This window comes from Neopelma chrysocephalum, unplaced genomic scaffold (assembly GCF_003984885.1).
Source record: "Neopelma chrysocephalum unplaced genomic scaffold, ASM398488v2 Primary Assembly neopelma1_43, whole genome shotgun sequence".
In the NCBI taxonomy this organism is placed as follows: domain Eukaryota; kingdom Metazoa; phylum Chordata; class Aves; order Passeriformes; family Pipridae; genus Neopelma; species Neopelma chrysocephalum.
The window spans coordinates 22218714-22235128 of record NW_020897702.1 but is presented as its reverse complement, the minus strand read 5'-3'; the positions used below and the strand labels follow the sequence as shown (position 1 = coordinate 22235128).

At 42.5% G+C, this 16415-nt stretch overlaps 1 protein-coding gene across 6 annotated transcripts in view; it reads right to left on the bottom strand.

Annotated features, from left to right (window-relative positions):
* Positions 1–16415, bottom strand: part of PAK1 (p21 (RAC1) activated kinase 1) — a 75959-nt gene that overhangs the window by 9912 nt on the left and 49632 nt on the right. For all 6 annotated transcript variants that reach the window (XM_027677597.1, XM_027677593.1, XM_027677596.1 and 3 more), the window contains exons 5-12: positions 15448–15485; positions 13468–13584; positions 12979–13153; positions 9925–9988; positions 8975–9023; positions 6329–6441; positions 1077–1194; positions 523–622 (exon numbers count right to left, since the gene is read on the bottom strand). In XM_027677597.1, coding sequence (XP_027533398.1) covers positions 523–622; positions 1077–1194; positions 6329–6441; positions 8975–9023; positions 9925–9988; positions 12979–13153; positions 13468–13584; positions 15448–15485 — 774 coding nt within the window. The remainder of the gene's footprint in view (positions 1–522; positions 623–1076; positions 1195–6328; positions 6442–8974; positions 9024–9924; positions 9989–12978; positions 13154–13467; positions 13585–15447; positions 15486–16415) is intronic.

Sequence of the window (16415 nt, the reverse complement as noted above, 5' to 3'; positions counted from 1 at the left end):
CTACCTTAGCACCCAGGGGGCAGAACAGCCTCAAGGTCTTCATTGCTGATGATACCACATGGAGGAAACAACATTTAAGAGTCCAGTCTGGGTTGACATTGTAAAATTAAATGATTTCAAGTTACATGATTTTCAATTCTCCTCCACTTCCCCTGAGCCCCAAGTACCTGTAGTATTTTCCAGACTGAAGAGATTGTTCACAAATAAAGACTTCTGGCATTACACCTTCCAACCCAGCTCTCTAGACTGGAGTAGCATAAAAATACTGTTATTTTAGTTCACATAAACAGATGGCCCAAAACTAAATGAAATTCAAGCCTCACTTCAAGTCTGGTATCAGTTCACAAGGATTCATGCTTGCCAATCTACATTAAAACCAATGCCACAAAAATATCTACAGGAGCATTTCTACAGCCTGTTCATCACCACTCAAACACCCATCTCCCTAAAATGCCTGGCCCAGACCAGATAACTGGCCCAGACTGATAACTCAAGTCATCATCAGTAATGTTCCCTGCATACTTAGTTTGACAGAGCCATCCATTCCCAGCAGGATGTTGTCACTCTTGATGTCTCTGTGAATAACTTGGTTTGAATGTAGGAATTCCAGAGCTTGGAGACACTGAAAAAAAAATTTGAGATATTTTTACTGTGCATGAAATTATTCACCAGTCACAATTAGTCAACTAAAGGACTCAAACAACACGCATTTTCAGTAGTAAGGGCGTCGTGTCTTAGGACCTTTCATATATTTAGTATGTGCAGGACTATAGAGATATCCCACTGGGATCAGCAGGTCCTAGGAAGACAAGTTACTCCCTAAAGACCTGAAGAACAGACGTAATCAGGAGGATTCCAACCCCATTTCCCACTCTAGTCCTCCCTCTAGGGTGAAACATAAGGCTTGCATTAGAATCATATGCTGGAACCTTGCAGGTGAAATCCATCCTCTGAAAGAACGACTGTTGCCTTACAGAAGCTGGAGACAGCTATTCCCATGGAGTTAGTGACAGATCATAGAAAGCCTGTGTCCCATTCCCAACCACAGCTCCCTCCAAGTGTGAGTCTTGCTTTACCTCCCGGCACACAGCTGCGATTTGTCCCTCGTCCATGCAGGTCTCTGTCACAACATCTGTTAGGGAGCCTCCTGCCAAATACTCCATGACCACCCAGAGCTCTTCTCCTACAAGGTAACTGAAGAACCAAAACTAGATTTTAAAAATCAGCATGTATGAGCATGTCACCATTTACCTGGCCAGAATGCACACGGTTTCAAAGCTGTCCTCCAAGTGCAGAGAAACCAGGAGTCACATTTAACAGTATTGGGGGAACCAGGTATTTGTTGTACTTTCTGTACATGGGAGGATCCAATCACAACCTGAATGACTAGAGTGAAGGGCAAGTGCAGAAGTTGAGGAGAGATGTAATGGGAGAGCTGGCTACAAGTTTCCTGTCCATAAAAGCAAGGCTGAATTCTTCTGCCATTGAAAGGACACAGACTAAGATGGAGACCTGACCTTATAACTCCTGCTGCTACTGGGAGAGAAAGTCAAGGATGGGGTCCAAGCATGCAGCCCGGGCATTTGGCACACAGCATGGCTTTTGAGGGCTCTTGCATTGAAAGAGGTGGCTGGGGGCTGCTTCATTACTCCTGGCATCCTGCTATCCTAAGCAACTGCCTGCTTTGCCTAGGCACAGAGACAATCCTGGGTGACACCAAGGATGGCTGCCCACAAACAACCATGAAAGAGCACTTCTTTTTTAAGCATTATGCATTTGAAAATCATGTCAATCTTTTTAGTGCTACCAAACTAGTTTGTGATTTTGTCTAGAAACTTCAGAAGAAAAGGAGAACTGGATGAAACATCAATTCTGAAGATAAAAATCCCAAACCCAAACCACTAACCATTTCTGCCTTTTTGGGCCCATCTGGAAGAACATCAACACAAACTTCCATGACAGATACATCAGGATGACACATTCCTGAAGGAAGGAATCATCAGTTTCAAAACAGACCTTCTCAGCCTATCCTCTCATTTTTCAAGTGAGTGGACAGATGAGTCAAGTGAGAGGGCAGAGAATCTAATTAAAAGCTTTGGTTGGCATTAGAGTTCATCAAGGATACATTTGCTTTGCCCTAAAACACTGATCTTACTGAAGAGTGAATTTGCTAGGAGTCAAATGCAAAAACCTGGATAGGTTCTAGGGAACAATTAGGTAGAAAGCAACACTGAAGGAGAAATAAGTTAAGCCCAACTTGGCATGGAAAGTAAAAGACAGAGGTGAGTGAGACAGCACCGGAGTGAGCAAGCGGTGGGCTTGACCGCCAAAGGACACACTGACAACACCTAAGCTGATGAAAAAATCCTCCAAAAAGTACTTGTGGTCTGAGCTACACCTGGATGACAGCACTGTTACAGTTATGGAGAGCTTTTAATATCAGAGACAAAGAGAGTGTCTTGGTTTGCTGATGCTGAAGACTATGTAGGGAGGTACAGTCTGGAGTTTCTTTCGGGATACAATGCCCAAGGGCAAAGGGCTATGCTCCCAGAGCAGACAGGTCTCCAATTCCACTATGGAACAGAAGCTAATGCACTGGAATTTTTTTCCCTGGCATTACAGACCCCAGAAAAAGCAGCACCACCTGCACAGCAGCCCATCTGAGTGAGAGAGGAGCAGCAGAACTACTTTCGCACTCCTGCTGTCTCTTTGGGTCATTTACCTTCTGTTGGGCTCTGAAAGCTGCTCCATCCACACCCTTCCTTCCTGCCCCTATGCTATTGCTATTTCTTCATGACTTCTGCCAAACCAGGCTCTCTCTAGATTGTATCAGCACTCTCTCAACAAATCGGCCACCCCAGACATCTCAACACTTCCCTTCATTGCCAACAGCACCCTCTGCAGCCCAAATCTACTTGACTGTAAGGATGGGGGCAAAATGGGCTCCATCCCTCCTGTGTGACAATCTCAGGTTCCACACGCTGGGAGTAAGCTGGTACCTCTCTGCAGCCAAAAGGGATGGAGTAAGCCAAGAACCACACTGTGAACCGAAGCTGTGCCATGAGCAGCCACAGGCATGTGCCAAGACCCTGGCAACTCAATAGTTTGATGGATTTGACATAACACACAGAGAGGTGGAATTAATGGTGGCTCCCTGCCAGCTGCCACCAAAAAAATGTCATTTCAGGGGACTGGGTGGTACCGTCTCATGGATCTTTCCACTCCCTTGCCAGTTTTAGCCACTGAGCTGCCCACTGTAGTCATGACTCAAACCCACTCTCTCAGCAGTTCTGGAGACACCACCAGGAAGTCTGTACACCTACATGCTGCTCTACATGTGACATCAGACATAGCACAGTGTCACACCTTGTCACTCACAGTCACCTTCCAAAACAAGGCTGGCAGTAAAATAAACCTGGTGAAAGTCTTTGAGGAAGAAGGAGATGATCTACACTTTCTCTTCATCCATCTGAAAGAGCAGGTAATATCTGATCCTGTAAGGTATTCCTCAGCTTCCACTTAGATACCCTAGGAGTACCAAGGTCTTCATATCACAAGTACACACCAGTCAGTCTTAGTCCCTTTTTACTGATAAAATTTATGAAATATGGTTTTGCCCAGAAGCACAAGTTCATTAATTTCAAATCTTTGCACCAGTAACATGCCTCCAACATGCAAACATCATGGTAGCCTGGAAAGAAAACAATGTTTTCTTGTAGCATGACTGTCTTACATCTTCAGCTTTATTCACTGACCATCCATCCCTATTTCAGTCTGGGGTTGGGGTGAGGGTAACAGTGCCTACCACTTATTTATGGGGTTTATTAAGTTAAGGAGAGTTCTTCTGCAAGAAACCAAAGGGCAGGAGTCTGCTTTCCCTAACACGAGGCATCTGATGCCTGTGTTTATACGCCTAAGTTTAGAAGCAAGCCTCTGAGGGCTTCTTTCACACAGTAGAAAGAAACTGGCACCTCCAGTAGGTAATTCAGCACAAGTGGCTGCTTGTCTGCACTGAAAACTAGTGTCACTGTCTTCAGAACCAGATGATTCTAAATTCAGCTCTCAAGTATAGCTGAATTAGGCTATGGCTCCAGGTTAAATGCCACAGCACACCTGCGTGCAACACTGGCCACTTACACTGCAGCAGAAAAACTGTCTTAACCACAAGCAAGTAGACCATGCAGGTCAGAGAGGACAAAGCACAGGAAACACTTGCATAAGGGCAGGAGCTGAGGCAAAAGATTTATGCCAATGACTATCTTGCAGCTCCCATTAGGGACTCAGAAGGGGAGGCACTGTAACAGAACTACAAAACAGAAACCAGGTCCCAGTGGTAAGCACATCCTTCCTCATACTTCCTCAGTGACAGGAGTAGGCAGAAGCCAGCAAGTGGCGTCCAAATATTAGCTTAATTCAGCACTTGAGAAGCAAACAGGCACATTAGGCCAGGCAGAAGTGACACAGCCCCCCAGCTACAGTATCCTGCAGTTGAAAAGCTGAAACAGTATAATAGATGCAAGAACCCCCATGTTCATCCCACTTGCTGTTCTGTCCATGTGCAGCACTCAACAAAAGCTAATCCCTCTGAAAATGATTAGTGAAAGTGGAGGACAAAAGCAGCAGCTTTTGTTGCTGGAAGTTTGAACAAGACAGCAGGATGTGCAGCTATCATGCAGCAGCGATGCACTGGCTAGACAAGGCATGTACACAGTGATGCTCTCTAATGAGAAAAGCCTGCCTCCCAAACAGTTTTCTTTAAACAAAGCCTCTAATCAGCCAGGAGAAAATAACAGTTTCAGCCTAGATGCAATTCTTAACTCTTCTTTACCACTTGTTTCATTTTACACTGGTAACATTTTTCTGCTCTTTGTAAGAAAAGGGTGTCTGCCCAGCATCACTTCCCTGTACACACACCTCTTTTACAAAATTTCAGGAGCAGACTTCCTGTCCTTTCAACAAAGTAGTTCTTTACAGTTATGCATAGGACACATAGCACCATGAAAATTCAGCAATACTACTGATGTTGCAGTTTATAAGTAGTACTTTTTTTGGCTCAGACATTAAAAGCCTGCTAAAGAAATCTATTAAAAAACCAGCTCATTAGCTGTTGATATATATGCAGAGCAAACAAGTGTGTAAATACTCTCTCAGATTTCCGAAAGAGATTCTAGGTGACATACCTCCATTGTATCTTCAAAAAAACCCCAGCTGCCAAGATTAAATTCTGCACCTCAACCTATCTAGGCACTTTTTATCCTACAATAAGCCAAACCTGCAGTTCATTAGAACTGCTACGTTCAGATGCTGAACCAGACTGGAAGTCTTACTGCAGCTCTAATAGGTCTAGCTATATCTTTATAATGTGAATGACATAGACTTGACACAATGTACTAGTGTTCTGTTGATGGTAAATTCAGTCACCATGCAATGCCTTTGCCTGTTGGGTTTTCAGTATCATAAAATCACAGAATGGTTTGGGTTCAAAGGGACTCTAAAGATCAGCTTGTTCCAACTTCCCCTGCCACAGGCAGGAACATTTTCTGCTAGACCAAGTTGCTCAAAGCCTCATCCAACCTGGCCTTGAACACTTTCAGAGTTGGGACAGCCACAACTTCTCTGGGCAACCTGTTCCAGTGCCTCGCCACCCTTACAGTAAGGAATTTCTTCCTTATACCTAATTTAAATCTACCCTTTTTTAGTTTAAACTGTTCCCCTTTGTCCTGTCACGATCTGCCTGCATAAAAAGTCACTCTCCCTCCTTTTTAAAAGCCCCCTTTAAGTACTGAAAGGCCACACTGAGGTGTCCCCAGACCTCATGTTATGTGTCACATGTCATTCACCCTCCTTGTTGTTATGGTACTGTACAAAAAACTCCAGTCACAGGGACAAGACTACCAGTCTGCTCCTCCGCCAGCAGTCAGCATTGCTCAGTGCAAGAGGAAAGAAGAAGAGGAAAACAAATACAAATAACATGATTCAAACTATTTCTATTTCTCCTCTAGGAGCAGGAAGGAAACAGCTTACTGTGTCAAATTTTGTCAAGGGAGAGAGCTGGAAAATGGAGTCTTGACAGGATACTGCTAGTACCTTGCTACTAGCATCTCTAAAGAGAGCCTAGACACCCCATTAATACCAATTCAAATTCCTGTTTCTCCTAGTTATGGAGACAGACCACCAAGCCACCCACACCCCCAAAAAGCCACATGTGTGCATTAATCAATGCAAGGTTGTCCTATACCTTGCATTAAGCTGAGCCTGGAACACTTAGGACACTGACAAGGAAGTGTTCTCTGGAGTCCCTTTGTGAACCCTTTAAATGCTGACATACCTGTCCAAGTAGTTGACAATGTTGGAGTTTTTGTTTTCCCTCATCACAAGGATTTCATTAATAATCAGTTCTTTTTTGGGTTGCTGCTGCAAATTCATCTGTTTGATTGCAACCTGCAGTGAAGAGACACCAAGTAATGTGTTATTACAGGAGTCCCCCAGAAACGTGCCAGTACCAGTCAATTTAGTTCCACATTCAGGTGAAGAAGGAAAACACTTTTTCATCATGAGATGCTCAGCCATTTAGTAACTCTGCAAGTTCCGGCAGCCAGTCCATTTCCACATGTGCTGGATGATATTTCATGCCAAAAAGGACAAGGGAAATTACCATTTTCGTATTGGACCTTCATGTCACAGTTGGATAGCCATCTCCATCTACAACTTTTTGGTAACGAGGAAAGAGATCTACTTACTCTGGTATGGACTGATATGTCAAAAATTTTGTATTTCTTAAAGGATTCTTATTATTTTGAATTGGATGTTTCTGGGGGTTTTTTGGTGTTTTTTTTTCTGCTCTCCTGCAAATTTCTGCTTCTAGAAATCTCCAGTAGGGCAGGTAAATAACACAGCCTAAGTTCAGTACTTCAAGGTAGTAATTCTATTTCTTTTTTCACAGTAAGACCTGAGTGAGAGAAGTACCAGTGTTTAGATAAAAGACTGAAAATAAGTGAATTGGAGTCAGCTGTATCTCCAGTCATAACTGAAGGGCAATAGGGATGGATTTGTCAGTTGTAGCCCTTTGGTTTAGTAGCTTTCTGCCTGCTTCGGGATATCTGCTCTTCATGTGTATATGCAGAGAGCAGGGAAGTTAGAACATGCTTTCAACTCTTGTATTCAAGTTTCCACACTACCAGTACCTCGTGAGAGCACCTGGCCCTCAGACAAGCCTTTAAATCAGTAAGCCTACTCAGCACAGCTGGAGGCAGAAATACTTCATAGATGTATGAACTCGACTGTCTCTGGTACAATATCTAGGCAAAGAGAAGGAAATGCAATTATGCCTTTACAGAACAGCTACTTCCAGAGAAAGAGGCCTCGGTGAATGGAGGGGAGCCAGTAACTCCAGTAACTCACAAAAAACGAGGATTAAAAGAAACAAGCCAAGAGTGCCAATATAGGTGGATATAATTAGCATTTTGATAGTGTAGCAGGGGAGACTATAGAAAAATCCCAACACATGAAAAGGCAAGAGCAGACAGACACCATGCTGGTTTTCCACAGTATTCATGAGGGCTGCCAAACATTAGTTAAAGAAGACAAAACCAAAAACCCCCCGCTGCTCTTTGTGCAAGACCAGAAAGGAGAATGAAAGATGAAGAAGTGAGGAAAGGCATTTTATGCAGATAAAGAAACCCCAGTCAAATGCCGAGGGAGCTTCAGAGAGGCTCTTGTACTTCCTCACTCCTGCTCAGAGGCAGACACACAGTCCAAGTGCATACAGGGGCATTTTCATTATCTGTCACATACATTAGGATACAAAATAAACAGCTGGAGTTACTCTACATAGGCATCATCAGTGAAAATCTTCAGTATTCTTTAGCCTGGAAGCTGCCCAAGGTTCCAGTATAGTGCAAAATAAAGGATATTCCTTCCAGTGTTTCCAAAATGTGTGCCATTCTATGAGCTCCTGAGTTCAATGCATTTCGCAGAAAGGAACATATCAACAGCATGACAAGGTTACAGCGATCCTAAATGGAGATTTAAAAATCCAGGGTCTGATCACACTAGTGTAATGGGAATGATTTAAAAGTCTGTTGTAATATAAGAGTTCAAATTTTCACATGGGAGTCGCCAAAGGGGTCCATAAAGAAAGCAGAAAACCATCAAAGGAGTTCCTCCTATAAAATTTGTCATTGTTTCAAAATAAATACATCATCCCTTCCTCAGAGGCTGCAATTAGACTGTATTAATTCTTCAGGAACTGAAAAAGGGAGTGAAGGAGTTTGAGCATAAAAGCATATTTATGAAATTTACTGGTGGATAACTCTGACATTGTACAAACGCAAAGTAGACAGGCATTGTTGCAGACTTCCATAAATATATTTGGAATAATCCATACACTTACATCTTTTAAAAAAATCCTGCATCTAGCAATAAGGGTTTCCACAGATGCTGCATAACCAGCACTATTAGTTTATTATGCAGTCAATAAGCGTGGAACTTTTCAATATTCGTGAGGGGGAAAAAAGAGACAGATATCCCTTGTCTCACAATTCAAGGGCAGAAAGCAAGTGGGCAACGGGTGGGAGAGGAACTATTTCTATGCAAATCAACTAGTATAAGTGTAGGAAGCAAAAGAGCAGAGGGCATATAAAAGAGTTAATGTGGAGATAGGCAACAATCTTGGGGATGAAGAGAGAAACTTCTTCTGAGGAACTACCCAGTCCAAACATTTGCTTCTGGCCACTGTGGTCACAGAAAGAATCTTTATAAATATGAAATGATTCAGGAATCAAAACTTGGGAAGTCATTTTTTCCAGTTCTCTGCTCAGACCACTCAACCATGCCTCATTAGTAAGTAAATAAAGACCTCATTAAAAATAAGATGACATGAACCCCTGAAAGACAGTCTTTATTTTGTAGCATCAACTTGAACTTTCAGGACACAATCCAAAATCCACTGCTGTGGTATTCTGGCAGCACTTACCTCCTGTCCTGTAGCTACATCTATTGCCGTGTAAACTGTACCTGAGGCTCTAAACAAAACAGAGAAAAGAAAAAACCCACGCTTATTAGTGCCTCACAGTGAGAGCTTAACACATGCCTGTTCCCACTTGTCTCTCTGAAGTGCTCTCAGTCTTATTCTTTTACATGCAATAATTCCAGTGGTAAACATTATCTGAAATATTTCTGAGACAAGACTGCTGTTGAAGCAGAAACCAGGGGAATTTATGGGGAATAAAGTTCCTAATAAGGGTCACTATGGTCATCCAAACCCTTGCTACTAAACCAGCAACTTAGCGCATCTTGTAGGACTGGGAGTTTATCCCACTTTAAGTGGCATGACTGCACTACCTGGGCTTGCAGAATGCCCAACATGATAACGGAGCACATAGAATCAGCTGAAGTAAAGAAATGTAGCATTTGTAGTGAGGGAAATGGGAGTTTGAGCCTCAGCACATGGAACTGACAGCAGATCCCAGTGATTTGCACTGATTTGCCTCACGCCTCTCTCCTACAACCCCTACTTTCCCCCCCACCCTGCTTAGAGGGGCACAGCACGTGCCTCGAGAAGAGCTGATTCAGAAGCAAATCTGTAATTTGAAGATTGTCTTGCAGTTCCTTCCCCATTTGTAGCTGTATTTATCAACCTGATCATCTAGTGACGTATCTCCTTATATTAAAACACAATTATACAAAAACCCAGTCCCTGAGACTTTGCCAGGAAAGGGAGAAGACCTGGGGGGGATGTGGAATTCAGCAAAACAACCAAAATTAAAAACAAAAAGAAGAAAACAAATAAACAACCAAACAAAATAAACTTTCCAAAGTATCACCAAACAGCTTTTCCAGCAAACTAACTTAGCCTAGTTACAGTGATTTCTTCTTAGCATATGGAAAAGAAAGGTATAGGGCAGAGAAGAAGCGTATACTAACCCTTGCCCAATCTTCTCAAAATTCGTATACTTCTTTTTTGGATCACCCACACTCACGATACTTCCTAAAAAAAAGAAAAAAAGCTGATATTCTTCAAATACTTTTTCGTACACCATAGGACCCAAATGTAAGAGCAGTTCTGTGGCCACAGCAGGCTCTGCCTCATGAACCACTCATCAGAAATCCAGAGACAGAGAGACACCAAGGAAGTCCTCAGTTATTTACACATATACCAGCTGCAGCATTCCCCTCTAGGAACTTCCCTTCAGAAATGGTGGGACACAGACATTAAGAACATTTAATCTTCACTACTAGTCAGTGTCTGCACACTGCTAGGCACAGGATGGGGGTACACAGCCCTCACACATGGAAATACAATTATTTGCTGGAAACCTACAACTTTAAGTTACCCCCAGATTCAACACATCAGATGATCTAAGATGCCCCTGCACTGCAACATCTCTAAATTTGGAGGCCAGGGTCTCACTTGTCTTGGAGTCAACAGTCTTTTACAAAACTAGTCAAAGACTTCCCTACACCATGACAATTTGCAGCAGGAAAACATACTTATGGTGTTTTCATACTGGCACAGCCATAGCCATGACTGACCCAATGACTGGGTTGCAAGACTCAGGGGGGAAGGTGGAGAGACCCTTCAGAGCCAAACCTCCCCTGGCCTGGCCTGGGCAATGCTCAGCTGCTCTTCTAGGAACCCAACAGTCAGCACAGGTTTCAGCAGCAGTTACCAGCATCGCTCTGGTTTTGGAAAGCAACCTGGGACAATCTCAGCTCATTCTCCCCTAACATGGCTGTCCAGCCAGAAGAAAGTGTGTTACTGCATCCCTCAAAGGGAAAAGCACTTTGCCTGGTCACAGCACAGGGCTGTGAGGGGCCGCAAACTTTAACTGATATTCATAACTCCCTTACAGCAGGCAGGAAACACACCCTTTTTAGGCTGAAGAAATCACAGCCAATAATATCTGGAGCTCAGCTGGGAGCAAGTCTCCTCTCTAACAGCACCAGGGTGGCTAATAGGATCAAGGGATGCAGAGCTGCGTCTGAGTTGGTGTTTGCAAGTCACTCAAGCTGCCAACATATGGTGCTGCTTTCACAGGGTCTCAGGCTGAGCCTTAACAGATGTATATTGGCAAAGAAACTGCTCATGGTCATTAAGCCAAGAAATCCAGTAGCAAGCAGGGCAAGAGCAGGCTATTTTCGGACACCACTGGAGAGCAGCCAAACCCAGAGGCTTTAGGGAAGACAGAGGCAGAAGAAGGGAACATGGCCCGTGTTTGGAGAGGAGGGCAGGAAGAGAAATCTGGCTATATAAAACCCACTGTACAATTACAGAAGTATTGCTGTCTGCCCTGAGGACCAGTATTTCTGGACAAATGTTCATAAACTTTCCCTCAAAGCCAAACATAGGCTGCAAGTTCAGACTGTGAGATAGCCAAATGTTTTCCCAAGGCAAGGACAGGACAGACAGCTGTGGTGACCAGAGGCAGTTGCCAGTTTTGCCTTGTTTAATGCTCTTAAATGTAAAAAGAGGAGATGTTTCCAACTTTCCAAAAATCCAGGTGAGGATTCATTAGTGTTTGCACCAATGCTGCATTAATGCAGAGAGGTGGAGATTTAGCAGCTTCCTTTTAACCTTTGCACGTCTTTAGCGCACCTTTGGTATGTGTAAATATATTTTTGCTTTCCAATTTTAGTAATTTTATTCATGTGTCAAACCAAAATGTGAAAAGGTTGCTTGTCTGCACAAGTACAGCTCCACTGCCCTCAGTGGAAAAACAAGCTTACAACAAGATTAAAACTTCATCATGTATTTCTGACTAGCCCACATCTAGAAGCTGACACCTCGAGGAAGCAAGGTGTCAGAAGGTACATTTGCTACCCAACAATCCTACGAGTAGCACTTGCATTTCTCTTTATGACAGAAGCGGGTGTATTTGTATTAGAATAGCACTTTTTTCCTGCCACAGTTGCTGGTTGCCATATCTGGTCACAAAAATGGCTTGAATTCTTAACGGTACAAAGATCCTGCTAATTCGGTGAGTGAAGCTGCTATTCTGAAACAATAGGTGCGAGTTTTCCAACAGTGAGCAGTTCCAGATAACATGCCATCAATTCAATTTAGGCTTTATTTAAAAGAATGAGGTATTCAGATACCATTTTAATATTTTAATTTTTTTTAACTTATACCCTCAGATTAAATTTTGTTTCATATAGCTACTAGACTTTGCTTCCTAAAATACTGACCTTTAGGGGTATACCCTCAAACCAAGGAGACCAGCCTGGCCATAGAGGTGCTAACATAGCTTATATAAACTGACAAGCAAGGCGTGGACGTAATTAATACAGGATTAATAGTTCAAAGAATGAGAAATGCTCTACTCTTAATAAAAACTGGCCCAGGCTAAGGATAGCAATCAATTGCATGAAAGAGCTGTTTCAGCTATTGGATATGCCACAGCATAACCCTAAAACATCAAGCAGCAGAGGAGCACTTGCACTGAAGGCAGGAATTGTTCAAGACACGAGGACACAAGTGAGAGACTTGATGACATTTTTCTCAGAAGAAAACCACCAATTTGGGCACCCACACAATGTTAAGGCACTTAAAAATAACCAACTCATTTACACCATGATACTGTGGAAGGCAAACCTGGGGATGCATTAATTTTCTCTCCATCCTTTAGACACCTTGTGTCTAACATTGCAATATAATCATTGGCGCTTCAGAGCTACAGAATAACAAGATGTGGAACAATCTCAGATTTCATAGTTAAGTAGATGTTATTTATTCAGGGCTTGTTTTGCAGAGCCTGAGGATCCGTAACTCCCTGGGGACTTCAGTTAGCATCACAGGTGCTCAGCATATATTTTTGCTCCCTCTTACATCTGCCCCCAATTTTGTGTTGTGACTGTATGCCAATGCCTTCAGTAAAGGACCTCAAAATGGGAATGTCAAAACATTTCAGCTTATTAAGATTTTGAGAAACCAACACAGCAGGACCTGGAATTTAATTTTTTTAAAGAACAACGACATACTTAATTTTTCCAGTATCTCTTCATCTGACATTTTTGGCTTTTTCTTTTGTTTCTCCGCATTCCTGACCAGCATGTCGGGTGCTGTTGTGCTGTTTTCCGAGGGAGAAGTAATAGGAGAAGTGGCCACATCTCTGGTAGGAGGAGGAAGAGGGTCTATCACAGAGCGGGTGTATATCTAATTTTGTTGAGAAAAACATACAAGTCAAATGAAGATTTAAACACTTCTATTCATTTTGTTATTGTTCTTGTTGCTGTCAGGGATGCATTTCTATAGCTACTTTGTTAGCAACCAAAGTCACTAATCAAGGACTTCTTTCCCCCACAACTAGGCAGGTGATAATATAAAGGTACTCTGCCAGAAAGAATGGCTCCCACTGCCTCCCTCCTGCTCCCGAGAAGGGCTCAGCACCATGCCATGCAGCATGGATGAAGAGTCACAGTCGAGACTCGACTGCAGCAGCGGAGCCTGAAGGAAGTATTTCTGCTCACAGATTTTGTGTGTTCAGGTCGCGGAGCTATTACGGGGGGTGGAGCTGCATCATCTTCATCATCTTCATCTTCAGACACTGAGGGCACTGCAGGGGTCTCAGAGACAGCTTTCACATTCTGCACGTGGTTAAACAAATAGAAAAAATAAAAACAAAATCACAAACATCGGATTAAGCGCCTAACAGAGATTGTACTGAATAAGTGCGGAAGAATAATAATCAGAACAGGCTGGCAAGTTACAGCTGCCTGAAAAATTCAAAGCCCAAAGTTCCTGAGGCTTCATGGGGAATGGATGTGCAGTCCAGCACTGCCTGACAACTGTTCAGACAGAGCTCGTCACCTGCCTGCGTAACAGCAATCCTCTTCTCAAGGACCCACCTGGGCTCTCTCTCTGCCTTCCCAACACCCACACAGCAGATCTAGCAGTTCTGGAGACAACATCAGGGTTTGGAAATATCTGTCCCTACTTATATTTTCTCTTTTGTTTTTCCATTTGCTTCAAACTCTGACCAAGCAGTATGGAGATTTCAGTCTTTAAATCCTATAATTCACATCAAGATTTCTAAAAGTTGGTAAGTCAAGCCAACATCACCTTGTGACTGAGAACTAAGTCATGAGAGATTTCGGAAGCAGAATCTGGCAAAATCTTTTCAAATCTCTTAAAATTACTTTCTAACATAAAATTTTATAGAAAAAATAGGAACAATTCTTTTTTTTTTAAGTTTTATAGTGGTTGGAAAATTATCAGGAATTTTTTGCAAAACTGTGATTAGAAATCAGTCACTTTTAACCTTTTAAACGTGAAACTGAAATTCATGGCATTCTTTACACTGTAAGCATTTTGGAATATACTTGGTGAGGTCCTCAACCCAGTAGACCAATTCTGTGTGTGCATCATCAGTTCTCTAAGAGTGGAAGGGGGAAAAGTATTAAAATAAAGTTCTCAGAAAGAGGGGGAAAGCAATACAGTATTTTACTGATCCTAAAATACTTGAAGTCACCACCATCCCAGCAAATAATTGCCAAAGTGCACTTGACATAATACAAAAGCTTAGCTTGTTAAAAACAAGAAGAAAAATACTTATGTACTGGGATTGTCCTGAATATCCCCAAAATTAAAGGTTACCCAATGTCTTCCAAATCTATTACGCTATGCTATCTCAGTAGACTGGTAACTACTCCTTTTTTCAGGATTTACTTTAAAATCCAACTGTCTTAGATATTCAAACTCCTGAGGATGGACATACAATCACATGTAATAATGAACAGCAGAAACATTTTCCTTTTCTTTTTGCAGAGAGTCCTAAATGATCAGATACAAATACAATGCCTCTGGAAGGGAGCAGAACAAGCCAATTCTAGATAATGGCATGGCCATGAGAAAACAAGAGATGAGGGAATTGTGGGGGTTTATGAACCATCTTAAACTGAAAGTCTTCCTTCTTCCATCTCACAGGCACATACAGAAAACTTATCGTGTCTCCTAACAAAGCAAATAGGAGTGGTACCTGCCCTGGTAAGGACTGAGTAAAGGTCAAGCAGAGAGGAGGAGAACCTTTTATTTCCTGTTCTGCTAGAGATTAGTTTGGTTAATCGACATTAGTTTTGGTCAATCAGACCTTGCAGGTTAGTAAATAAACTTTGTTATATCACAGATGTTTATGGAGACATAAAACCTGGCAGCCCAGTGGTTATCAAATTCTAGGTACAGGAACAGATCAATTTCTATTAAAACAGAGATCTTTCTATTAATTAATTCACTAATTTCCATTCATGAATTAAAAAACTACTTCTGTCTACTTGATTTTCCATCAGTTTAAAAATAGTGAAAGGAGTACGCCTGTGCAAGTATTCACTATACAAATATATATAGTTCAGATTTTAAAACACTAAGCAGTCTATGAGTTTGCATGTAGTTAACTAGTTTTTGCAAGTTTTTTAATCCCCAAACTCAAGACAGAATGTGAATGTAAGGCTTACCAATGTATTTGATGAATTGTAATCCTCTGCTGATTTATCTGAAAGAGACAGATAGTAATGCTGTTATAAATGAGTTATAAACCCAGCAGCAGGGGGGAGAGGAGAAAGGGACAAGCTCACTTTGGAAAGGGCAGGAAAAAAGGATGGTCCCAAACCTAGGCATTACGTCCAGCTCCCCAGAAAAAGCTGATCCCTGGCAGATATAGAAATAGAGGGTAAATTAATGCAGGTCCCGAATCCCTGCTGTAGGAGGGTGGAACTGCCCAGAGCAATACCTGAATGAATACTGCCCTCCACCCACCCACACAAAATATTATCAGTGAGCTAAATCACCAGCAGAGGCACTGCAGCTAGCTCAGGACCTGCAAGATGTTCAGTCACCTAAACTTCCTGGAATAGCACAAGAGGACCACATGGATCAACTGGTGGGCTTCTCATTTGACTATCCAGGCACATATGGGCAAGATTTATCCCTGCTTGGAGCCTTCCTAATTAATACCAGTTCTGGTGACGTAGTTCTATCCCCTTAAAAGAACCAAAGTAGGGGTTAGTATTTAGAAAGCAAAGGAGTTGCAGTTGAAAGGGAAAAGGAGTGGTGGTTGCAGATGTCCTTCAGAGGGCAGGCAACCCATACAAAGAGGCACAAAACCTTGGCAGCTTTGACTTTTAGAGGAATCCAGCAAGCAGTTATCAAGCATCCAGGCAGCTGAGGCATATTTCTCAATCTCAATCATGGCACATGGGAGTAGAGAGACCCTCTCCCCAGGCATGTATGAAGACACATCCACACCCAACCTGCAAACTGAAACTGGTGCAAAATTTAGCTGCCTGTTAACTCCAGGGATTTTTATGACTGGGAACCCAGCACCAACAGTCTGGGATCTGCTTTCCAGATGCTGACTGCAAGCATAGAAAAAGTATATGTTTTGGGGATTTGGCCAGTTGACTGACCTCCTCTTTTGTGGCTA